At 43.1% G+C, this 26,672-nt stretch overlaps 2 protein-coding genes across 2 annotated transcripts; one reads left to right on the top strand and one right to left on the bottom strand.

Annotated features, from left to right (window-relative positions):
* Positions 1-3,340: 3,340 nt before the first annotated feature.
* On the bottom strand, positions 3,341-8,859 carry THG1L (tRNA-histidine guanylyltransferase 1 like). The gene is made up of 6 exons (XM_077266428.1): positions 8,596-8,859; positions 6,558-6,734; positions 6,143-6,312; positions 4,753-4,841; positions 4,050-4,157; positions 3,341-3,659 (listed from the first exon to the last, which is right to left on the bottom strand). Exons 1-6 carry the CDS (start codon positions 8,766-8,768, stop codon positions 3,498-3,500), a joined length of 879 nt encoding a protein of 292 aa, XP_077122543.1. The 5' UTR covers positions 8,769-8,859; the 3' UTR covers positions 3,341-3,497.
* Positions 8,860-13,049: 4,190 nt separating this feature from the next.
* Positions 13,050-25,051, top strand: SOX30 (SRY-box transcription factor 30). The gene is made up of 5 exons (XM_077266429.1): positions 13,050-13,522; positions 16,874-17,113; positions 17,822-17,944; positions 19,694-20,087; positions 24,642-25,051. The coding sequence occupies exons 1-5, from the start codon at positions 13,189-13,191 to the stop codon at positions 24,994-24,996; spliced, it is 1,446 nt and encodes a 481-aa protein (XP_077122544.1). The 5' UTR covers positions 13,050-13,188; the 3' UTR covers positions 24,997-25,051.
* The last annotated feature ends 1,621 nt before the right edge of the window (positions 25,052-26,672 follow it).

The raw sequence follows: 26,672 nt of genomic DNA on the forward strand, positions 1-26,672 counted from the left end.
GTAAACAGTCAGTCAGTGAGCCTATTCGGACAATGGGAAGTTCTTTCTTTCTCTGCCTCTTTGATAAATTCTGACCACATCAGAGTTACATGTGCAGGAAAGAGTTGCCTTAAAGGCGCATTCAGACATCAGTGCCCATCTGTCCCAAGATGGGAACACAAGGCACAGACTGGCCGTGATGGCTTCTTGTATTTCTCTGAAGCCATCATGCTCGGATCGGGAGACATGCGGCCAGTCAGTGCATTGCTCTGCGACCGATTTGCTCTGATGTCTGAATGCCCCCTACGCCACATTGCTGCTCCTCAGTCCCTCAAATGCAGGATAACCATTTGTTCTTCGGGAGGAGCTGCGGTCCTAAACCAGCCAAACAGAACAAGTGGCACGGTTACTGAACGAAAAGGGACCAGCTTCACAATTGCATAAATGGGTTTTAGGTATTAACATTGTTTTTTTTTTTTTTTTATAAATAATGGTGTTTATCATGGGTTATGGTAGTAGTGTTTTGTACATAAACTCTGTGGCAAGTGTGTATGTATGTATGTATGTGTATATGTATATATATATATATATATATATAGTGTGTGTATATATATATATATATATATATATATATATATATATATATATATATATATATATATATTTTATGCTCCCCCTCCCTCAATCCTGTTCCTCCTTCTCCTTGGACTAGTCTACCCCCCGCCCCCTGTACATACTGGAAATGTATATACTTAACACATTTTACCATCTTTGCCACCACCAAAGTCATAGGTTATGTCAGGTAGGAAGATATGGCGTGAATGTTTTTCTCTAAACAGCGCCACTGTTGTCTATAGTCTGTTTGGCACTGCATTTTTACCTGTTTGAAGTGAGTCTTAGCTGCAATACCAGAGACAAACACAGGATGGCAGTGTTTCTTAAACTGATTTCTGTTGTAATCCCACGTCACACATTTTAGGCTATGTGCACACGTTCAGGATTTTTCGCTATAAAAACGTGATAAAACTGGAATAAAAAACACATACATTAAGCATCCTATTAGAATGCAATCTGCAATTTTTGTGCACGTTGCGTTTTTTTTTTCTGCGGTGGAATCGCGTTCTGGAAAAAAAACACAGCATGTTCATTCCTTGTGCGGAATCGCGGGGATTCTGCACACAGGAATGCATTGATTAGCTTACTTTCCGCATGTGGCTATGCCCACCATGCGGGAAGTAAGCGGATCATGTGTGGTTGGTACCGAGGGTGGGGGAGAGGACTCTCCTCCAGGCCCTGGGAACCACATAATTATTTTTTTTTTAAAAAAAATTTAATTACCGTATATACTCGAGTATAAGCCGAGATTTTCAGCCCAAATTTTGGGCTGAAAGTGCCCCTCGGCTTAGGCTACTTTCACACTAGCGTCGGGAAAGACCCGTCGCTGTGCGTCGGGCCGACGTTCCCGACGCTAGCGTGGTCTCCACCGCACAACGGGGGCAGCGGATGTATTTTTCCAACGCATCCGCTGCCCCATTGTGAGGTGCGGGGAGGTGGGGGCGGAGTTCCGGCCGCGCATGCGTGGTTGGAAAAAGCGGACCGTCGGGAGCAAAAAACGTTACATGTAAGGTTTTTTTTCTCCCGACGGTCCGCTAACAAACGCCCAAGCGTCGCAAAACGGACGCGACGTTTGGCAATGCGTCGCTAATCTTAGTCTATGACGAAAAAACGTATCCAGCAAGAACTTTTGCTGGATGCGTATTTTCGGCAAAACGACGCATTTGTGACGTATTGCAGTTAACGCTAGTGTGAAAGTAGCCTAATACTCGAGTCACGGTCGGAGGGGGAGAGGGCGCTGAGGCATACTTACCTGCTTCCGGGGCTCCTGGCGCTCCCCCTGCCCGTCCCACGGTCTCCGCAGCTCTTCCCCTGTTCAGCGGTCACGTGGGACCGCTCATTAGAGAAATGAATATGGACTCCATTCCCATAGGGGTGGAGCCGCATATTCATTTCTCTAATGACGGTAACGGTGACCGCTGAAAGAGGAAGAGGCTGCGGCACCGAAGACCAGCTGTCCGGGGGAAGGAGTGGGACGCCGGGAGCAGGTAAGTATTACATATTCACCTGTCCGCGTTCCACACGCCGGGCGCCGCTCCATCTTCCCGACGTCTCTCCGCACTGACTGTTCAGGTCAGAGGGCGCGATGACGCATATAGTGTGCGCGCCGCCCTCTGCCTGATCAGTCAGTGCAGAGAGACGCCGGGACGGGACGCCGAGGAGCTGGAAGCAAGAGAGGTGAGTATGTCTTTTTTTTTTTTTAATTGCAGCAGCAGCAATGGCACAGCTTTCTATGGTACATCTATGGGGCAATAATGAACGGTGCAGAGCACTATATGGCACAGCTATGGGGCCCATAGTGAACGGTGCAGAGCACTATATGGCACAGCTATGGGGCAATAATGAATGGTGTAGAGCACTATATGGCACAGCTGTGGGGCAATAATTAACGGTGCAGAGCACTATATGGCACAGCTATGGGGCCATAATGAACAGTATGGAGCATCTATTTTTATTTTTGAAATTCACCGGTAGCTGCTGCATTTTCCACCCTAGGCTTATACTCGAGTCAATAAGTTTTCCCAGTTTTTTGTGGCAAAATTAGGGGGGGGTCGGCTTATACTCGAGTATATACGGTATATTCTTATCTTCTGGCAGCCTTCCTGCTCCTCGCGATGCCCCCGTTCCCAATAATGCATTGCGAGAATGACCTGTGATGACGTAGAGGTCTCGCGAGACCGCTACATCATCTGGGGTCATGCCGCAAAGCATTACTGGGAACGGGAGCATCGCGAGGAGCAGGGGGATGCCAGAAGGTGAGAATATCACGATTTATTATTTTTAACGTTCTGTCTTTTTTACTATTGATGCTGCATAGGCAGCATCAATAGTAAAAAGTTGGTCACACTTGTCAAACACTGCTTGACAAGTGTGACCAACCTGTCAATCAGTTTTTCAAGCAATGCTACAGATCGCTTGAAAAAACGCTAGTATTCTGCAAGCTAAAAACGCTTGTAAAACGCTAGTGTTTAGCGGGAAAACGCATGCCAATTCCGCATGCGATATACCCACAGCAGGAGTTGCGGAATTCTGCAACGTGTGCACTTAGCCTTACAGAAGTGGCAGTAATACCGCACACGACCAGCAGACAGATGTGGTGCCTTTTTTTGTGCGTGGGGGGGGAGGGAGAGAAAGATTACATTTTTCTTTCATTCAGAGGAAGATAGATGTCTGTACGTCTCTCCTTGTGGAGTCATTAAGCTATGGACATGATGTGTACGAGTCCATCAGCAATAAATGCAGAATAAAACATTTTATAGGAGTTTATTTTAACACTTCGAAGCTGAAAGATCTCAAAATACAATCGTCCAACCTCATTGAATAAATAACAGAATAAAACTTTCATCATAAGAACAAGTCTTTGGTCCATGCAGGGAACGTAATGTTTCAATACCATAAAATCATCAACTTTCACAAGACAGAACCTCCGGATGATCGTCCCAGAACGCGTCGCTGATGAGATCGCAGTGCAGGACGACGGTCTGGCTCCGCACCCGACAAACCTCCACTTCCTCCTGCTCGGCCCGGTCTGGCAGCTTTATTACTTTCTTGCTGATTTCATTGACCTAAAAACATTAAGGACAAAAATAGAAGTAGAGAACTACGAATAAGGTCGGTGACAACCCTATGGCCATCGTTATTGCTCAAGAGGGTTGTCACAGATTTTTGATCCATGTACACCAGGTTTGAGGATAGAAATGTGCTGCCCATTGCGGACATACTCCAGACCCGCCATTAATAAGAGTGTACCCCAAGCGTAGCTACGCCTCCGGAACTGCACATGCACTGCGCTCAAATTTTATTTTTTTATAAAAAAAGACCTTTTACAGGATTTTTTTCCCCACCCTCCATCTACATAGTCAAAGGCTCAGCTTATATGGGACTTTAATGGGATCTGACAATTCCAGCATTTTATGAATGCAAGAACGGTTCCCTCTCCCACGTCCCCTTCTTACCTTGTTCCGTATAATGACTGAGCCTTTCCTGTACATTGCCGGCTCGTTGTTGTAGTTGATGTTGAACTCTGAATACAATATTTCATTCTTCTCTCCGGAGAGGGTTCCCTGGGGGAAATAGAAGGAGCCATGACTATGCATGAGTCCAGTGGGCGGTGCTCTTCAGTGATTGACAGTCTTCCCTGTATGACTGTGCATGCAGATAAATGGCAATCACTAATAGGACCGCCCGCTGGACTCCTAAGCACAGAAACACAAGAGTGATATTAAATCTTTTCCACCAAACCTATATATCACTCTGCTTAGCTTCTCCCTCTCTATACCATGCTGTCCACAGATCCACGCGACAGGTTCCCTTTAAAGCAATCTCATACCTCCTGCCATTTACGGGAAATAAGATGTAGTGATAACATGAACAATTTTCTGCCGAAAGCTGAATGTAAACTGATGGACTAGTTGATAATCATCAAAGAAGAGTTCATAAAAACACTTGGCCCGATTATTCACCCATGTAAGCATTCAAGTCATCCGATGTAAAAATTCATAAAAAAAAAAAAAAAAAAAAAAAAAAAGGGCTCGTTAATCACTGCAATGACTAATATAGAAGGAGGAGGGGTTCCTCACTGATCAAAATGGGTCACAAATCTATGGAAAGCTACATAAAAATGCCTAAATGCAATCACAAGGCAATCTGATAGCTCACCTTTAATCGGTCCTGAGCCTGTGCCGGGGTCAGCCCTTTCTGCTGCACCAGAGCCCAAAACACTGTGTTGTACAAGTTGTTGATGTGACCTGCAGACATAGAATGGGAATCACTCAATAAAGCTATTAATGGGTTAATTGTGTGAAAATAAAGCAGCATCCATAAATTTCAGATTTAGGAAGATACAGAACTACAGAAACGTACTTGATGTTTTTATAGCCTACAGATGGCGCTATTGTCAAGGACAGAAACCAAAGGAGGTAATGATCGTATTAATGATTGTTCAGTTTCCATCAGTTTTCATTGGCCAGAGTTAATTTCAGCGGTTCGGCTAGTTCCTGAGCGATGTGCACAATGACAGTGCGCTTTCTGTTGCCTGCTCAGATCAGCAGTGACAACACGGCAACAGAGCGCAGTTAGTGTGTGTGTTCTAAGACTACCCGGCATCAATTGCGGTGCTGGTCTCTGCAGGCCGGGTATTCTAACACACTGCACTTTCCTACCGGCTTGTTACTCCTGATCTGAGCCAGCAATAGAGAGCGCACTGTCATTGTGCACATAGTGCATGGACTAGCCTAACCCCGGAAATGAGAGTCACTGATGACTCTTCGTTTCACTGCAGGGGCTGCGGCAGTGACTGTTGCCTCTGCCCTCCTTGATGAAGCTTCGTCTGAGTATCCCAGCATGCACTGGGGATTCTCAAACAAAGCGTCATTAAAAAGAAAATGGGGAAAAAAAGCAGTTAGATTTTGTAGTTTGTGAAGAATAGAGAATTTGTAATTAATGTAGATTGAAAAATAGTTTTGCTTATGGCACTAAATAGATAGGGATTTTGGATGAAAATTAATTTGTATGTCGGACCACCCCTTTAAGCCTTCTCCTATCCTATGGAAGAAGGGAGGGTTCGATCACCACTACTAAACCCTCTCCTTATAATTTTTTGTCATGAGTTGCTTTTAATTTTAAATGCAGGACCCCGTCTGATCTAATAGTATGGACGTCACACGTCTGCGCCAAACGGTCCGAAATCGGACTGCAGGCATGGACTGGTCGAGGGTCTCCCAATCCGAGCGTGGCAGTTTCATAGACATATATGAAGCCAGCATTCTCAGGTCGGGAGATCTGTGGCCAATCTGAGCTCGGACGTCTGAATGAGCCTTAAGCCAGACATGGTGCACTACAAGCCTCGTCCATGTGCATCTATCATATTATGCAACCCCCATCTCTATGAACAGTAGGTGTCAGTTCATCAGTATTTTGCAACTGTGCTGCCCTCGCATTTATCATGGGAGGCTGCTGCATATTGCAGTGCATTACTACTGGGACCAGATATTGGTAATACAGTTTTCGGATTTACATGCTTTTCGGGAATTAGCTAATAACCCCTTACAGTCCGCTTGTCTCCAGCTGAGGTAATCCTTCAGGTTTTGCATGCTGGGGTACAGCACAACTCTTCCATCGAATCCTGGTGGATAGAGCATGCTCTGGTCCGGAAAAAATTTGTTCCAGTAGAAGACGTAACTGGAGGAAAGCTGCGAGACCACGTGTGTGATGAACTTGCTTACAAATGGGAAAAAAAAAACGGAAAAAAAAAAACAGAAATTCACTATTGTGCAAAGTCTGATGTGGTAAATGAATATAGTATGCAAAAGACATCTCCCCAATATCACTACTAGATGGGTCATCCAAAGTTTTTTGTTTTATTACTGAGGGATCCTGAACGAGCTTCCACCATTACCCAGATTGTGAGTCACTAAGAAGAAAAAAACAAACAAAAAAAAACAAAAACACAGGAGTTCACCGACCTCGCCCGACGCTTGTACCAGTTGGATTTCTTATGGAAGACAAAACTGTATTCATCGCTTTGCCCGTACGCCAGGCAGATGTCTTTGATTTCTTCCATCACGGTCTCGGCGCAGCGGTTCATGAGCAGCAGAGCCCGGAGATCGTTGGGTTTGGTGAACTTGTGCTGCTCAGAGAATCTGAAAGAGAGACAACTATTAGAAAAAGGATAGAAGTAAACATGACAGTAGTATCTCCCACCTGGGACCTCCAGGGGGGCTGTAGAGATCATCGAAGTTGGGGGGGACCCCATCATTTTCTAAAAAGAATAGCCACATATCTGACCTGCCCTGTAATTAATCAGCAGAGGTGACGGGTATGTGGACGTGGCTTGTGCTAATAACAGCAAATACCAAACTGTGATCAGTGTCAGTCCTGTGAGACATAACACACTGTGGTTCTGTCAGTTACACTCCTCCCAAAAATAAACAACAAAGAGCTCCGCTACATAAAAGCCAAAGTCAACCTTGTCACACCAGGTTTAGTACATTTCTTCTGTTTAGCTTTTCTATTTTATGTATACCGTATTATTTTGTTCCCATTTTGTATCATCTTTGCCCATGACGTGACAGAGAGGCGCCAATGGGTTGTCATGACAGCGGGGGTCCACTGACTCCTTCACGTGATCGGGGGTCATCGGTGCATCAGCATGACAATCAGAGGTCGGAGACCTCTATGGTTGTTGATGCCAGATTGCTATGAGCGCCACCCTGAGGTCGGCGCTCATAGCAATGCAGTAATTCTGCTACATAGGGGCGATCTGAGCATCGCTTCTACATAGCAGAGCCGATCGAGCTGTGGCAGCTTGTAATCTCCCATGGAGGCTACTGAAACATGCCAAAAGTAAAGAAAAATGCTTTTAAAAATATGAACAAAATAAAAAAAAACAAAAAAAAACACAAAGTTCAAATCACCCCCCTTTTGGCCTATTCAAAATAAAACAATAATAAAATCAAACCTACACATATTTAGTATCGCCGCGTTCAGAATCGCCCGATCAATTAAAAAAAAGGATTAACCTGATCGCTAAATAGCGTAGCAAGAAAAAAAAAAGTAAAAACGCCAGAATTACATTTTTTTGGTTGCCGCAACATTGCATTAAAATGTAATAACGAGCGATTAAAAGATCGTATCTGCACAAAAGTGGTATAAATAAAAACATTAGCTTGGCGCGCAAAAAGTAAGCCCTCACCCGACCCGAGATGACGAAAAATGGAGACGCTACGGGTATCAGAAAATGGCACGTTTTTATTCTTTTGTAAGCAAAGTTTGGAATTTATTTTCACCACTTAGATAAAAAATAACCTAGTCATGTTTGGTGTCTATGAACTCGTAATGACCTGGAGAATCATAATGGCAGGTCAGTTTTAGCATTTGGTGAACCTAGTAAAAAAGCCAAACAAAAAACAAGTGTGGGACTGCACTTTTTTTTGCAATTTCACCGCACTTGGATTTTTTTTTTCCCGTTTTCTAGTACACGACATGGTAAAACCAATGGTGTCGTTCAAAAGTACGACTCGTCCCGCAAAAAATAAGCCCTCACATGGCCATATTGATGGAAAAATAAAAAAAGTTATGGCTCTGGGAAGGAGGGGAGCGAAAAACGAAATGGAAAAAAAAAAAAAAAAGCTGAGGTCATGAAGGGCTTTAAAAAAAAAAAAAAAAAAAAAAGGAATATGAAAAAAAATAAACCTGGCGACGGAAGTTTTTAAAAAAAATAAATAAATAAATAAGGCTCCTTTAAAAAAATAGAAGAAAAAAAAAAAAAAAAACTTAAAAAATATGGGCTTATGGCAGCAAGGGCCTAAAAATAAAATTGTGTGAGTCCTTCACTGTCACACTGCAATCCCCAGCATGTACTGAGAGCATGAGGCATGCTGGGAGTTGTAGTTTTGCACCAAGCTGGAGCCCTTCCCCCCATTTAGTATGACACACAACACTACCACACTGACATCACACACGACCCGTGACGTACATGAGCGGGTCACGTGACCTCCTCACCTGTGGAAGTTCCTGCCGTCCACTCTCACCACCGCCCAGCAGTTGGGGAGACACGTGTCCGGCACCTCGAAATCCCTCACGTACTCAAACTTGCTCTTCGCCATGTCTCGCCTCTGCCGATAATTAGCCGGTGACCGCGAATCCTTCACTAAAAGCGACACACGCTTTAGCATTACCGGAAGTGGAATGCAAGAGGAAGCTGGTGGCGGAGACGTCTCTATGGTGACGGAGTCGCGCAAGACCCATTGGCTCACTCTATGGTTTTCTGGAGGAACGCGTTGGTCACGTGACGCTGATTGTGTGTGCGCGTGCGCGTTAGTACTCTATGTGATTTTTTATTTTTTTTACCTCACGTTAATCAAGTTACTTTTATTCACCCAAAAAATAAAAACAACAAAAATGTTACTGCTGTGTTTTATTTATTTATTTATTTTTCACAGTGTTTGCAATTTTTCATTAGGGTAAAAAAAAAAAAAACCTTCAAAAACGCTGCAATAATTCACATGCTGCAGATTTGAAAAAAAAAAAAAAAAATCTCGTGCTCAAATAGACTTTGGGTATGTGCACACCTTGCAGATTGGAGTGTGGAATTTTCTGTGCAGATTCTTCCTCTCTTGCCAGAAAACGCAGGTGTGGATTTGATGCTTTTTTTTATGCGTTTTTTTTTTTTTTTTCATGCAGATTGGTATGCGTTTTCTAAAGCTAAATAAAGATCTATTATTGAACAAAAAAAAAGAATTGTGATGTCATTTCTTGTCCAACCTCTTCATTTACATACTCCATTGAAGAATAATGTTTACACACATAGAAAGATAGATAGATAATAGATAGAAGGAATGAGATAGATAGATAGATAGATAGATAGATAGATAGATAGATAGATAGATAGATAATAGATAATAGATAGAAGGAATGAGATAGATAGATAGATAGATAGATAGATAGATAGATAGATAGATGATAGATAGATAGATAATAGATAGAAGGAATGAGATAGATAGATAGATAGATAGATAGATAGATAGATAGATAGATAGATAGATAGATAGATGATAGATAGATAGATAGATAGATAGATAATAGATAGAAGGAATGAGATAGATAGATAGATAGATAGATAGATAGATAGATAATAGATAGAAGGAATGAGATAGATAGATAGATAGATAGATAGATAGATAGATAGATAGATAGATAATAGATAGAAGGAATGAGATAGATAGATAGATAGATAGATAGATAGATAGATAGATAGATAATAGATAGAAGGAATGAGATAGATAGATAGATAGATAGATAGATAGATAGATAATAGATAGAAGGAATGAGATAGATAGATGATAGATAATAGATAGAAGGAATGAGATAGATAGATAGATGATAGATAGATGATAGATAGATGATAGATAATAGATAGAAGGAATGAGATAGATAGATGATAGATAATAGATAGATAATAGATAGATAATAGATGATAGATATTTGTTTAGATAAATAGATATATCTATAGATAGATAATGCCAAGCCCGATGTTTAGTAATAAACATAATAAAATGATAGTTTAAGAGTTAAATAAAGGCACACACAAAATCTGCGTTGGCCGGGGTCACTCTTGCGAGTGAGTTCATTCTCTCGCTTTATGGCAATGCTGCGTGGGAATTTTCTCACACAGCGTTGCCAGCGACAAAATGAACTTAAGTGACCTCTCTCCTGGCGGCAGCGGAGGAATATACATCATATGTCAGTTCGTCGCGGGGCCTTTGTAGCGTGCTGACATCGGCCGATGTCACTGTTCTACACGGGAAGTCGCCATGGGACACTCATTATTAACTGGACTACGGCGGAAAGGTAAGTATAGGTTGGTTTATTATGTTATTTTTATTACAGGAGATTGAGGGCTTCGGGGACTAGGTGATTGGTGAGTATGTACTGTATGTTATATGTTGTATGTTCTGTATCAGACAATGGCTGCTTACACAGACAAGCACACAGACCCGCACACACCCGCACACAGACACAGATTCACGCAGACACCGGCACACACACATACACGCACATAGCTCTGCCCACACTCCGCCCACACACTTCCCTCCTCCCGATCTGCAGCGTTTCATCCGCAGCTAGACCGCAGATCTTTTTTACACCTGCGGTTTTGCGGCGGATGTGCCTGACTCAATGGAAGTCAATGGGAGCAGAAACACTGCAGATCCGCCAAAAGAATTGACATGCTGCAGAAAAAAAAAGCAGCGATTCCGCTCGTTATTTTCCGCAGCATATGCACAACAAGTGTCAATTTCACATAGACTAACATTGCCTGTGCACTACATTGCGGATTTGATGCGAATCCGTGCGGCCAAAAACGCCGCGGAAACGCATCAAAATCCACAGCATGCGGCCATTACTTTTTTATTGATGGCCTATCCTTAGCACCCCCACCACTCAGGTACTGATTGCCTATCTTCAGGATAGACCATCAATAAAAAAAATAGTAGCCAACTTTTCATTGTTAAAAATGTCTTTCCCACAGCTCTCGTACCGACCTATGTGTATCCATGGTAACAAACTACAAACAATCCTAGTCGTTTCCTTCTGTTCTAGTCCCATCCACAGTTCCCACACCCGTAACACAACCAGCCACGGTGCTCACGCCCCAAAGACAGACTGTGCACCGCCATAACAAATCACAAAAGGACGTAAAATCCATAAGGGAGCTATATATATATATATGGGTATATAGTCTATATACTGTATATATGTGGGTATCTAGTCTATATACTGTATATATATGTGGGTATATGGTCTATATACTGTATATATATGTGGGTATATAGTCTATATACTGTATATATATGTGGGTATCTAGTCTATATACTGTATATATATGTGTCGGTATCTAGTCTATATACTGTATATATATGTGGGTATCTAGTCTATATACTGTATATATATGTGGGTATATAGTCTATATACTGTATATATATGTGGGTATCTAGTCTATATACTGTATATATATGTGGGTATCTAGTCTATATACTGTATATATATGTGGGTATCTAGTCTATATACTGTATATATATGTGGGTATCTAGTCTATATACTGTATATATATGTGGGTATCTAGTCTATATACTGTATATATATGTGGGTATCTAGTCTATATACTGTATATATATGTGGGTATCTAGTCTATATACTGTATATATATGTGGGTATCTAGTCTATATACTGTATATATATATATATATATATATACACATATATGTGGGTATATAATATATACTGTATATATGTGGGTATATAGTCTATATACTGTATATATATATACATATATATGTGGGTATATAATATATACTGTATATATGTGGGTATATAGTCTATATACTGTATATATATATGTGGGTAGTCTATATACTGTATATATATGTGGGTATATAGTCTATATACTGTATATATATGTGGGTATATAGTCTATATACTGTATATATATGTGGGTATCTAGTCTATATACTGTATATATATATATATATATATATATACATATATATGTGGGTATATAATATATACTGTATATATGTGGGTATATAGTCTATATACTGTATATATATATATATACATATATATGTGGGTATATAATATATACTGTATATATGTGGGTATATAGTCTATATACTGTATATATATATGTGGGTAGTCTATATACTGTATATATATGTGGGTATATAGTCTATATACTGTATATATATGTGGGTATATAGTCTATATACTGTATATATATGTGGGTATATAGTCTATATACTGTATATATATGTGGGTATATAATATATACTGTATATATATGTGGGTATATAGTCTATATACTGTATATATATGTGGTATATAGTCTATATACTGTATATATATGTGGGTATATAATATATACTGTATATATATGTGGGTATATAGTCTATATACTGTATATATATGTGGGTATATAGTCTATATACTGTATATACAGTATACAGTATATACATATATATGTGGGTATATAATATATACTGTATATATGTGGTATATAGTCTATATACTGTATCTAGCCATTTGGCTCTCTTACAGTGCCAGGCTGTACTGGTGCCAGTGGTGTATGGTGAGTGGTGAGTGGTGACACACACTGATGTGTTATCGTACAGGACTAGACTTGGGACACAGTTTATGAGGAAAATGATAAGGGGTCGCCATGGTAACGGTGACTCCGCAGTGAGCGCGGAGCGTAGAGTCGCAGCTCCGCCCATTTTCCCTTCGTGCGCGCCGGCGTGCACTGGTCCGAGTGGTGCGGGAGATAATGGACAGTTCAGTATGGGGGCGTGGCCTGCTCGCGTTCTGCCCTCCTATTGGGTGGCAGAGATGATGGACGTCTCGCAGAGCCAATGGGAACGCTAGGCTGCTAGGAGGCGTGCATTTACTGTTTAAATGCGGTTAAGACCGTTTGGGTTAGGAGGACATAACTAGTGGAGCATTAGCGATGGAAAGAAGACAGCTATCATCTCTGCTGTAAAGAAGAGTGGTGGTGATACAGACAGCACAGAGGCAGAGCTGCTCACCTGCAGAGGAACCAATATGGAGAGCAAAAGAGGCCAAAACATGAAAGACTTCCCCTTATTATCTTCTATAAAATCTGAAAACGACGCCCCGACCTGCAGTGCGGACATCATCCAAAGCGCCATGGACTCTTGTGACCTACAATCCTGGGGGATCGGCGAGACCCTAGACCTGGATCTGACCCTGGGTCTTCCCGAACACCTAACACTTCCCATGACTCTTCCCCCGAGGATGCAACCTCCCCTTCCACTCTTTCCATCATTTGGGAGCACGTCCGACCCTCTAGTGATGGAGCCATTGGTGAAGCTTGAGACCGAAAATGTCCCCTTCACGCTACCTCCTGCCGCGTCAGGTGAGACCGCCCGTACGTGGCGCAGCGTGAGGACATTTCAGCTTTTCACACATCCTACCTGAGAAAACCCCCCAAAAAACCCGGCCATCGCCCGTCATGGCTTGTTAACCCCTTTAGATGCCACTGTCCATCACTGGCCGCGGCGTTTAAACGGTTTGATCCTTTTACGTTGCTCATTGGCCCCTGCAACAAGACAATTGCTGGCATTTTTTGTACTTCGCTCCAGTCTGTGTGTAATAAGGGAGCAACTTATCTTCATATAAAGGGTTTGAGAGCGTAGAAGTTTCTGACAGGTGGTTCCCTTTAACTTTCAAATAAAATAATTATCATTAAAAAAATAAATAAAAAAAATATATATATAGAGAGAGAGAGAGAGAGAAAAAATTCTTATTACTCCCCAAAAATTAAAAAAAATCAACATCTGGTATCACAGCGTCTGTAAGTATCCAGTCTATCAAGATATAGTTATTTGTACTGTACTGTAAAAAAAAAAAAAAAAAAGTTAGAAAAAGAAAAGGGGGAAAACCCCGCCGAGGCTAAAATAATGTAATAAAAATAAGTCCCTTGTATAGAAAAAAAAAAAAAAAGTTGCAGAAAACGGTGACTATTTTTTTTATTTTCAGAATTTTTTTAAAAGCAGTAAAATTAAATAATAAAAAAAAAAAGCTGTATACATGTTGGTATTGACATAATTGTCCTGACCTGAAGAGTCAAGCGGCTAGGTCATTTTTACCGCATTGTAAATGCCTTAAAAGTGATCCCCCCCCCAAAAAAAAAATTATGTTGGATTTGTACTTTTATCACTTTTTCACCCCACTTAGATTTTTTTTAATGTTATGTTGTAAAAGAACAGTGTTATTCGTCCCGGAAAAAAAAAAACAATCTCGCGTACGTTGATGTTGACAGGTAGAATAAAAAAAAGTTGTGTCTCTTGGAAGGAGAGGTAAAAAATGCAAAAACAAAAATTGTCTCAGACTGGATGGGGTTAAAAGGGTTGTTCGGCCTTAGGCTACAAGTCTCTATGTGAGTGCAGGTTTGTGACTCCTCACACCATGAGGATTCTCCGGTGCTGGCGTAAGTATGTGATTTGCATACATGCGGTCACATACCTACTAGACGTGCACAGCCGGACACGTTTAGTCTGAATGTGACCGGAAGTAGGCAAATCACATACTGGCGGTAACATGACCGCCCGGCATCAGAGAATCCTGACAAGTGTGTACTGTGTACACTGTGAGGATTCACAAGTCTGAAGTCACATAGAGTGACTGCAGACTTGTAGCCTAAGGTTGAACAACCCCTTTAACTATTTAGATGCTGCTGTGTTTCTAAGCAGGAATTGGGTGTCCGTTATTGTGTCCATCACCCCTTATTCACAATTCACCACTCAATCAGAGAAGAGATCATACATTTCAAAGTATAATAAACTAGGGAAGGTGGGGGAGTTAACTAAAAAAAAAATGTAAAAAATAATTAAAAATTAAGTAAAAAATAAAAATCCCTAAAATCTTCAATTACAACTTTTTTTCCCAATCCAAAAATCATGAAATTTATAAAAAAAAAAAAAAAAAAAAACAAGCACACTTGTCCATAAAGTTCGGTCTATTAAAATATAAAATCAATTATCAAACATAGTAAATGCCATGAAGAAAAAAATGAAATAAAAACTGCAGAATTGCACTTTATCGGTCACCTCCACCCAGCGACCATGTACTTCAAAACGGGGCCGATAAAAACTAGAGCGCAAAAAACAAGGTCTCGACGTAAGAATAAAAAAGTTACAAATATCAGAAAAGCGACACAAACCACATTTTATTTTATTTTATTTTTGCAAAGTTCTGAAACTTTTCTATAGTAAAATCTAAAGAAAACCACGTCAGATTCGCGTTGCGCAGTCATTTTTTTTTAACTGCACGTTAAATTATATAAAAACGGAAAAAAAATTGTGGAATTGTGTTTTTCTTATTCCAACATTTCATCCCAGTTTGATTTTAATTTTTTTAAATTTTTTCCCACTTTTTTATTACTTTGTACGGTAAAGTGAATGGTGTCTTTAAAAACTACATTTCGTCCCGCAAAAAAAGAGCCCCCGTACGGCGATGTGGACCAAAAGAGTTATAGCTTTTGGACGTAGGGGAAGGGAAAAAAACGGAATGAAAATTGGCTCCAACAGGAAGGGGTTAATAAGCTTTAAAAATTGAATTATGAAGGTAGTCCCATCTGGGAAGTGGCACCCGCTGGGATCCCATCACCTCGGAGATGTTGTGCCAGGCCAGCCAATCAATATTAGAGCCACGAATGCTGAGGTGGCCCTCAGGGGCCATAGATTGATGATGTGATCGCTGGACGGGAACCCTGAGAGCCACCACTGCATTTGCAGCTCTTCCTTTCATTAGCCGGCCTGGCCAGTGTGATGCCCATGTGCCTGGCCAGCTAATCAATAGAAGAGCCACGGATGATGAAGGGGCTCTCAGGGTTCCCGTCCAGTGGCCACTGATTGATGATGTGGCGGCTGGATGGAAACCCTGAGAGCCACCACTAATTTTGTTGCTCTTCCTATGATTAGCCAGCCTGGTCAGTGTGATGCCCATGTGCCAGGCCGGCTAATCAATAGAAGAGCCACGGATGATGAAGGGGCGCTCTGGGTTCCCGTCCAGTGGCCATAGATTGATGATGTGGCTGCTGGATGGAAACCCTGAGAGCCACCACTAATTTTGTTGCTCTTCCTATGATTAGCCAGCCTGGTCAGTGTGATGCCCATGTGCCAGGCCGGCTAATCAATAGAAGAGCCACGGATGATGAAGGGGCGCTCTGGGTTCCCGTCCAGTGGCCATAGATTGATGATGTGGCTGCTGGATGGAAACCCTGAGAGCCACCACTAATTTTGTTGCTCTTCCTATGATTAGCCAGCCTGGTCAGTGTGATGCCCATGTGCCAGGCCGGCTAATCAATAGAAGAGCCACGGATGATGAAGGGCCGCTCTGGGTTCCCGTCCAGTGGCCATAGATTGATGATGTGGCGGCTGGATGGGAACCCTGAGAGTCACCACTGCATTTGCTGCTCTTCCTTTGATTAGCCAGCCTGGTCAGTGTGATGCCCATGTGCCAGGCTGGCTAATCAATAGAAGAGCCACGGATGCTGATCTGGTTCTCGCGTCCATTACTGACGTGGTTGATGGACCGGACCCTGCTAATCGATTCGCATCGACCCTATAAAATTTGTATTTAGGAAGGATTTAAAGGGATTTTATTTAAAACCTGTCGACGAACTTATATTGTATAAAGTAAGTGTAGGATCCCTTTAATTTGTAGTGCTGCAGTCATGTATATATTTTAACATGTTTCATCGTAGGAATGTGCTTCAAACCAATCACTTATGAAAAAAATGGGTACATCAAACGGCCGATGAACGCTTTCATGGTATGGGCCAGAATCCACCGTCCAGCACTGGCGAGAGCCAACCCTAAAGCCAGTAATGCCGACATCAGCGTCCAGTTAGGCGTGGAGTGGAACAAGCTGAGTGAGGAACAGAAGGAACCCTATTATGCCGAGTCCCGAAAACTAAAAGCGAAACACAGCGAAACCTTCCCAGGTACCTGAGTAACGGCATTGTACCATATAGTGTACGGGGACATTTTCATTTTTCGGGGCTGGTCGAGGGCTTATTTTTTGTGCCCTGAGCTGACATTTTTACTGACACCATTTTGGGGCAGATACTATGTTATGAAGGCCTTTTATTGCATTTTATTGCAGTGGGCAAAAAAACGTAATTTTTGGCATTTTGATTTTTTTTTCGTTACGCCGTTTACCAATCAAATTCATTTATTTTATATTTTGATAGATCGTATGTTTCTGAACACAGCGATGTCAAATCTGTATTTTTTATATTTTATTTTCAATAAGGGGGTGGTTTGAACTTTTTAATTTTTTTTTAATATTTGTAAAATTTTTACTGTATTTAATAGTCCCCTTAGGGGACTTGAAGCTGCGATCGTCTGATCATTTGTACTATATACAGCAGGGCATCAGCACTTCTATGTATAGCAAAAAATCAAGATTTCCTATGAATGCCGGCTACAGACCGGCTTTCATAGGAGGATCGTAATGACAGGCTTGGGTTCATCGTTACACCCCCGACTGTCATAAAAACCCATCGGCATCCCACGATCATATCAGGGGCGCGCCATTGGGAGAGTGGAATGCTCCGCTCCACCTGCACCTGTTAGAGGCACATGATGGCTGATTAAATCCCCTGTGTGCTCTGATCTTGCGATCATATCCTTTTCCTTGTATCTTTTAGATTGGGTTTATCGGCCAGGGAAATATAGGAAATCTCAGCCCAGTGACGGTACTAACTATTCTGCGCTCCAGTACCAAATGCCGACCTACACCTTCAAGATGGAGCCATTCGCTCAAAGTGCAGGTACCCGAAACTTCCCAAAATGTGTTATAAAGTGGTATTTCTGAAAAACTCTGATTAATTAGGCAGGCAGGAAAATACTGTAAGTATGGCTTCACTTCTACTGATTTCTTTCTCTTTCTAATACAAAGTGTCAACCTTCTCCCTCTAGTTTATTTTTTATTTTTTCCCTATTTTTGTTTTGATGATGCTTTGTTTGAGACTACCCAGAGCAAGCTCGGATACTCAAACAGGACATCATCAGGGGGCAGAGGATGCGGTCACTGCCACAGCCCCTGTCTCCACCCTGAAACGGGTGTTCTGACCATGTATTGATTGTCAGTACCCACATATGCTCAGTTTGAGCTCCCTTCTTTGCAATATTCTTCCAAGTGCACAGTGACAGTGCGCTCCCTCACCGGCTCTGATCAGAAGTGTCAAGCCGACAACAGCGCGTATTGTCAGTGTGCATTACTGTATAAGGAGATAACCCAACGAGCAGAGACAAGCCCGGCCCACTATAGCGACGTCTGTTTGCTGCATTCTCTCCTTACAGTGTGCACTCTGTCGCTTGTTTGTCACTTCAAATTAAGAGTCATCAAGGGAGCGCACTGTCACTGAGCACTGAGAAGAATGTTGTTGCTAAAGGGGGTTGTGTCCTGCTATTAAATTGATAAAATTGCAAAGTGCTTGTGAAAATCATCAACTTTGCTATTTAACTCTTATTAAAAATCCTCTGCGTCTCGAGAACAAAGGAATTTTTAACCCTATAGCCCATTTTCAAGGTTACTGGCCACCGCAGGGGTGTTGGGTTTCCTTGACTAGAAGCACTGCACTTACAAGCTGTTTGCTGTAGAGCTTGCAAGCACTGCGCTGAAGCTCACCTAATCCCTGGGTCTTCACTGCCCCCGGGCTCCTCTGATCCTGCCTCTATTTGCAGTATTAGAGAGTGCCACCATGCCACTGGTGCGACCTGTCAATTTTCAGGAGCGCACTGCTCTTCCCCGGCAAGCGAGAAATTAGAAGGCGGGGGAGCACTGTGCTTCTGAAGAAAGAAGATGTGACCCCTGCACTCAGCTGAAATGTAGAAGCAAAGCTGGCCCTGCGTGCAGAATGGGAGAGCATACAGCTGTACCCACAATCCAGCGACCTGACCAGCTTCAGAGCAGCACTTTTAAGCTCTTTAGTAAAAAGCTTGGGTGCACTGCTCTGCTTGCCTAGGAAAATACTTACCGATTGCCAGCTTCCCGGGTTTCCATCGTGGCTCCGCTCCTCTTCTGGCTCTTGTAACTTCATTGACGAACCAAACAGGGATTTATATCACTTATGTCTCGGGAAGTTACTTTTACAATGTAAGTCTATGGAGCCTCATAACATTAACCCTAGTGTGATCCGGAGAGTCGGAATTGAAGTCACATGAGTAAGAAGAGGAGCGGAGCTGCGCTGGAAGCTGGAGAATCCATCATGTCCTGCTTCCAGCACAGCTCCGCTCCTCTTTTTATTAGTAGGTATTTTCATGCACTTGCACTATACAGATATTTTCACTTACATACACGATTCTTTCATCAGATTTTTAGCTTTTTCTTGGATTAGATTTTTAGCTTTTTTTTTCTTTTTCAATGGTTTTAGATTATGGGGCATGCCCTTGTAGTTTTAATTAAGTTCCTTCAGCACTTTTTTGAACTTCTGTACACTTTGTTCCAAAACACTTGTCTTTTGTAGGTTTTTTTAATTGATATTAGTTACTAATATATTTTTTCTTTTTTTATGAAGGTGAAGAAGCTGTCACATTGCCAGCTTCTGTTGACAACTCTATATTCACCCCACTGGTGCATCCCAGCACTGTGGAACCGGCGGAGACGACTCCATCGCTTGCTCTAATCCCTCTACAGACCATAAAGCCAGAGTATCTCCTAGAGGAGGACCCGTCTCCATCAGTGTCCAGCCCAGAAACGGTCCAGTCTTCAGTGCTGCCATCATCTGAATCACAGGAGAGACCTCTCATACAAGAGCTGCATTATCCCAGGGACTACAGTCGGCTCCCGGCCTGCGTGCCACAACCTGGTATTCTGCCGTACCCTCCCGTCTACCCAGGCTACTTTGGGTTTCATCCACAGTTTGGTTTCCGAAATCTATTTCTGCCAGGATGCTATTTTGTCCCCTCTAGGTGAGCAGGATTGTCACTGTGTAGGTTGTGTTTTATATCTAGATGCCGATCTTTTTCCAGATTCATGGGAATATTAGTCTGGCTGTCAGGACACAGTATAACACTGGCAGTGTAGAGCCCGGGCAGGAGCAGGCGGAGGGTTGGCAGAGGTGCATTCATGACCTCTACCGCACCACCACAACTCCCAACTTTGGAAGATATGAAATAAGGACACACATTGTGTCATGCAGAGCATGTCATGGCAGCTCTCCTAACCTCTCCGAGTTCTTCATATGTGCCCATACTGTACGATACCCCAGACATGGCCCCCACATAGTATGATGCCCCCAGTGCCCCTCCACAGAGTAAAATGTCCCTATAGTATAATGCCCTCCATGTCCTTCACATGCATACTGTATGTAGTCCACAGTGTCCCCCAGAAAGTATAATAATCTGATAGTATGAAGCCCCCCATGTCCTTCACATACACAATGTATGATGCCCCCAGTGCCCCTCCACACAGTAAAATTCCCCTATAGTGTGATGCCCTCCATGTCCTTCACATGCATACTGTATGTAGTCCACAGTGTCCCCCCAGAAGGTATAATAATCTGATAGTATGAAGACCCCATGTCCTTCACATACACAATGTATGATGCCCCCTGTGTCCCCCCACACAGTATAGTGACCTGATAGTATGATGCCCTCATGTTCTTCACATACACACTGCATGATGCCCCCAGTGCCCCTCTACACAGTATAATGCCCCAATAGTATGATGCCCCCCATGTCCTTCACATACACACTGTATGTTGCCCCCAGTGCCCCTCTACACAGTATAATGCCCCAATAGTATGATGCCCCCATGTCCTTCACATACACAGTGTATAATGTCCCCAGTGTCCTCCCACACAGTATAATGCCCCAATAGTATGATGCCCCCCATGTCCTTCACATGCACACTGTATGATGTCCCCAGTGCCCCTGTACACAGTATAATGCCCCAATAGTATGATGCCCCCCATGTCCTTCACATACACACTATATGTTGCCGCCAGTGCCCCTCTACACAGTATAATGCCCCAATAGTATGATGCCCCCCATGTCCTTCACGTACACAGTGTATGATGCCCTCAGTGTCCTCCCACACAGTATAATGCCCCAACAGTATGATGCCCTCATGTCCTTCACATACACACTACATGTTGCCCCCAGTGCCCCTCTACACAGTATAATGCCCCAATAGTATGATGCCCCCCATGTCCTTCACATTTGAACTTTTTAAAAAAAATTTTTATATATATTTTTAAACACTTTTATTTAACTTTTGGTAAGCTTCAATATCCTCCATAGGAAGCTAGAAGCTGCCATAGCGTGATCGCCTCTGCTGCATAGAGGTGATGCTCAGATCACCTCTATGCAGCAGAGTTACAGGCTTGCTATGAGCTCCGACCACAGGGTGGCGCCCATAGCAATCTGCCATCAACAACCATAGAGGTCTCCAGGATACCTCTGGCTGTGATGGCAATGCAGCGATGACCCCCGATCATGTGATGGGGGTCGTCGCTGCACGTATTTCCGGACCGGCGTCTGGAAGTGCATTTAAATGCCCGCTGTCAGAGTGTGACAGCAGCATTTAACTACTTAATAGGCGCGGGCGGATCACGAATCTGCTCGCGCCTATTGCGGGCACATGTCAGCTGCGGGCACATGTCAGCTGTGGGCACATGTCAGCTGCGGGCACATGTCAGCTGCGGGCACATGTCAGCTGCGGGCACATGTCAGGAACACTCAAAATTGTCCGAGGGGCAAAACCTTTGTAACACAGTGAATTGACCACTGCTTAATTCACACGGGTTTCTCTAAAGCCTGATTCTCGGAAGTGATGGGGGCCCAGCTGTCAGACCCTCAGTGATTCGCATGTTATTCCCTATCCCATGGATAAGACATAACTTCCAACCTTGAGAATACCCCTTTAACCACTGAGATGAACCAAACGCCATCAGTCATGTAAGGTAATAAAGCCAACTGGTACTCAGCCTCTCCCAGTTTAGGGCTGGTTCTCTGCCTCTGATCTGGTCTGCATGTCAACTGCTCACATCACCACTGCAGCCAATCACTGACCGCAGGGGCCTGACACAGCAGTCTGTACACTGACCGCCAAAGCAGGATGTGTGAAGCCGGCCTTAGAATATAGTTGTTCATACCTCTTTGGCCCACGGGTCCTGGGGTCCGGACCGTCCACATTTCCCACATATCCCATGTACTACCAGTATGACATCTTCAGGTCGGGCACAAAGAACGGACTGTCTGTGGACGGCTCTAGTGCCCACCCTGATGCAGCCGATAGTAAGGTGGGTGTAGAATGACATGGATTACATTTTTCACTGCCTGGATCGGTCTTGTGAGATAAACCAGTGGCTGAACAGTAAGTTCTGTGTCTGTAGGAGGATGGGGGAGTAGTCGTATGATGTGCGGGAGCAATATCTGATCACTGGAGACTTTGAAGTGATAAGAAAAAACCATAGAGAAGATAAAGACAATGGACTCTCAGGGTGATTTGGGGTCTCTGAGACATTTAGGCTACGTTCACACGATCCTTTTTTCTCTGCGGATTTTTCATGTCCTTTTTTGGAAAATCCGCAGTGAAAACCGCGGTCCTTTTTTTCTGCGGATTTGTGTCCTTTTTCTACTGCGGATTCCACTGCGGGTTTCCAACTGCAGTTTCCTATTGGTGCTGTTGGAAACCCGCAGCGGAATCCGCAGAAAGAATTGACATGGTACTTCTTTTTTCTGCAGGCAAATCCGCGCGGATTTTCCTGTGGAAAAAAGGATCGTCGGCACAGCGGGTTTTGTTTTCCATTGGGTTACATTGTACTGTAACCTGCATGGAAAAAGGATGCGGATCCGCAGCTGCAATTCCGCTGCGGATCCGCAGCAAAAACTGCACCGTGTGAACATAGCCTTAGCCTTTTTTCAATGGTCATAAAGGGGATTAAGTAGTCATCATCTTATGGGACCTGGATGTATCTCCATGACCCACCACCCCTTATTCTTTTCTCGTTTGGAATTTCAAGTCATTTTTGCACCTTTTTTTGTGAGTGATTTTTATGTGTCACCGTCATATTTTCTTTTTTTTCTGATATCGATGGAAAAATAAAGAAAATTAATATCTGTTTTCCGCATTTTTTATGACCACAAAGAATTGCTAAAATACATTTAAAAATGTGTTCCCCATTCTGTAACAAATATTTTTTCATATTGGACAATATTTTTTTTTTATATATAGAAGCGGGGCTAGTAACAATGATTTAGAGTGACAGTGGCAATTTATTTTTTTATTATTATTTATTTTTTTACCTGTTTATATATTTCTAATTTATTTTTCACATTGTGCCACCATTAGGTCATAAAAGATCTTTTGGGTTGGTTGGGCGTGAGGAACAGGGGTCAATTCAATATTTAAAATTCTATCATATTTCCCCTGTAACTGGGTTGGTATATTAGCCCCAGTTACAGGGGAAATGCCGCATCTCAGTTGCATAGCAGAGCCTGTGTTGCCTATGACCCCCTCACTGTACACAGCGATCACATGACTGCTGTATATGGGCGTGGAAGCTTCTTGGGGCTTCGGAGCCCCTAACATGAATGTGGATAAAGGTTCTCTACTCTCCCAACCTGAGCGAACTGCTTCATAGACATATACAAGGCAGGTGACACACTGGACGGGCCGAGTCTCCTGAGCATTGACCATGTTTCTTGAATTTGTGAAAGGAGAAGTAGCTTTCACCCAAATGAGCGTCTCAAGGGTATATCTACACCAACAGCTATTTCTCCTGACCCCCCATATACACAAAAAGATAGCTCAACCCATGTGTGCATGTATTCCTAATGAAGAGAGGGGGGTAAGAAGTTGCCAAAAACCTCATGTACATTTATGGCATATTCACACATTACCTTCTGAGGATATGCCATAAAATATGAGAAGGAACAACCCCTTTAAAAAGGACCTGTCACTTAGTAAAAAAGTAAGTTAAATAGCTTGTAAAAATCTCTGAGCTCCCCTGATTCTGTCACTTTTTTCCAGTTTTTAGCTGCGTTGTTCCATTGCAGAGATATTCACATTTGTTTCTTCTGCAGTGCACTATGTGAAATCTCTGCTTGCAGAACAACTGGGCGTTTCTTCAGAGTCTTTTCTTGACGAGTGCGCTTTCACCCCTTCCTCCCAGATGCTACCAGTTACAGTGAATGCTAGATCAGGTACAAAACTGTGATTGGCAGCATCTGGGAGGAAGGGGCATGAAAGAGAACGCTCGGAGAGAAGACTCTGAAGAAACACCTCGTTGGTCTACAAGCAGAGATTTCACATATTGCACTCCTAAAGTAAGATATGTGAATATCTCTGCAATGGAGCGACGCAGCACAAAACGGAAAAGAGCGGCAGAATCGGGGGAGCGCAGGGATTTTTTTGACTCAGTTTTGGTTGAGGAAGTAACGTGTCCTCTTCAAGGTAACAATTGAGGTTTGGGAATGAAATTCTTCATTATTAACCATCTCCCATTTCATTGTTTGCAGCATGTATCCCTCCAACAGACTGCTTGCTCGCGGTGACATCGGAGGACAGCTACCAGGTTACCGGAGGTATTATGAGAACCAGTACCACCAGCATGAACCCATGTTTTCGAGCTTTAGCAGTGACTACCCTTGCCATGCATGCGATGATCAGCGGGTCACTAGTGAAGACTTGTGCAGCTGTCACAGCCAGGAAGGAAACTCCTTCTGCACAGAACCTGATGAAGATCAGTTATCTATGGGGCAGATTTATTTCAGACCCATTGCTTTCGACGAACGAGCACACGCGCAGGACGAAGACGTCAATGTTACCGACATCGAAAATGAGTCCAAGAGCACAGTTCTGAGACGGCTGTAAACTTTGGTGTGAAAACATAAAGAGTCAAGCAAATAAAATGTACAAATTTCCGTTTCCAGAGACTTTTCAATACTTCTAATCCTCCTCAGATCCAGCGCTGACGCATCGGTGGTCCTCCCAGTCACTGCCTATGTTTGCTTGGCACTGGCCCCCCCACCCACTGGATTCCAAAGGAGGATCGCTCTACTTAAATGCCGCTTTCGGATTGGCAGCAGCATTTAAGTGGATAAACAACAGCGATCAGAGCCTGAACCTGCTCATATGAGCCTTCTCCATGCACTCACACTCTCTTCATCATGGAGGGGAAAATGGATAAATTTTCACTTCCTGCAGCTGCCAGTAGAGGGAGCTCAGGAGCGTACTGCATACAGTGGGTATAAAGAACTCCTGAGCTCCCTCTAGTGGTAAAGGATGCACAATGTCAGTTATTTGTATTTATCATGCCCTTCGTTGGCTGTATCAGTGACGTGCCGCCCAAACTGACATCAAACAAAAGGGTGTTACTCTCTAGGAAAAATTATCAATATATTTACCTACTTCAGCCAAAAAAGTATATATTTTTTTTATTAGCACATTGTGATCATCTTATGGTCTGGTCTGTGGTTTTTGCATAATGCATGAAATATTTCCTGACCCAATGTGTGATTACAGCCTTGTTCGTAGCTGTGATGTGGCTCAGTGGCGCCCCCTGTCGGTCCATCGTCTGATCTGACAGTATTGTTTGTTATGACACATGGCCCCCTATACTTAGTGCCTGGCAGCTGTGTAGGGAGCAGCTGTCAGCGCCTCACCCAGGAGGACTAGAAATAGTGCCGGGCAGAAATGCTTCTGATGAGAAGAATGTTACGCTGCTCAGCGATGGATGCCGGAGAGGGCGAGCGCTCGTAAATCACGGGAGGAAGGTTCCACCATGGGATTTATTTTAGCTGATTTTTACCATTATTGGGGCACGTGGCGTGCGGGCGGTTCTGTAGTGCCGAGATGTCCGTACTATTGTGTAGCACCCTATGCGGCACCGTACTACAAGGGTAGGATGCCTCTCTACAGTAATGGATGGATCACATCAGTTTGACGTCTTAAAGGAGTCATCCACTACTCGGACAACCCCATCTGAATCCCCCCAGTAAAATAATAACACCTATACTCAACACCGGTGCCGACACCAGTCCAGCGACGTCGTCATTGGCTCTCCCAGGGCTCCCGTAACATTATTATGTCACACAATCCCTGCTGCCAATCAGCGCTGGCTTCTCTCACCTCTTCTATGGTGATAGAAGAGGCCGCGGCTGCTCTCTCACTTCTTCCCGATGTCTTTATTTGTAGGAGAAGGAGAGTGAATCCAGAACTGATTGGCAGCAGGGATTGCGTGACATAATAATGTCACAGGAGCCCTGGGAGAGCCAATGACGACGTCGCTGGACCGGTGGCGGCACCGGAGTTGAGTATAGGTGTTATTATTTTACTGGGGAGAAACAGGGATTCAGGAGGGGTTGTCCAAGTAGTGGACAATCCCTTTAAATGTGGACAGTCCCTTTAAATGTCTCTTTCAAGCATGACAGCAGCACATAGTCTACAACAAAGCAGTCTAAAAAAATGTAAAATTCCCCCATTCTTGAGAACAGAGGATTTTTAACAAGTGAAGTGCAATTGACCCATTTATAACAAGAGGAGACAAC

The sequence above is a fragment of the Ranitomeya variabilis genome, chromosome 5 (assembly GCF_051348905.1).
Source record: "Ranitomeya variabilis isolate aRanVar5 chromosome 5, aRanVar5.hap1, whole genome shotgun sequence".
Taxonomy (NCBI): Eukaryota; Metazoa; Chordata; class Amphibia; order Anura; family Dendrobatidae; genus Ranitomeya; species Ranitomeya variabilis.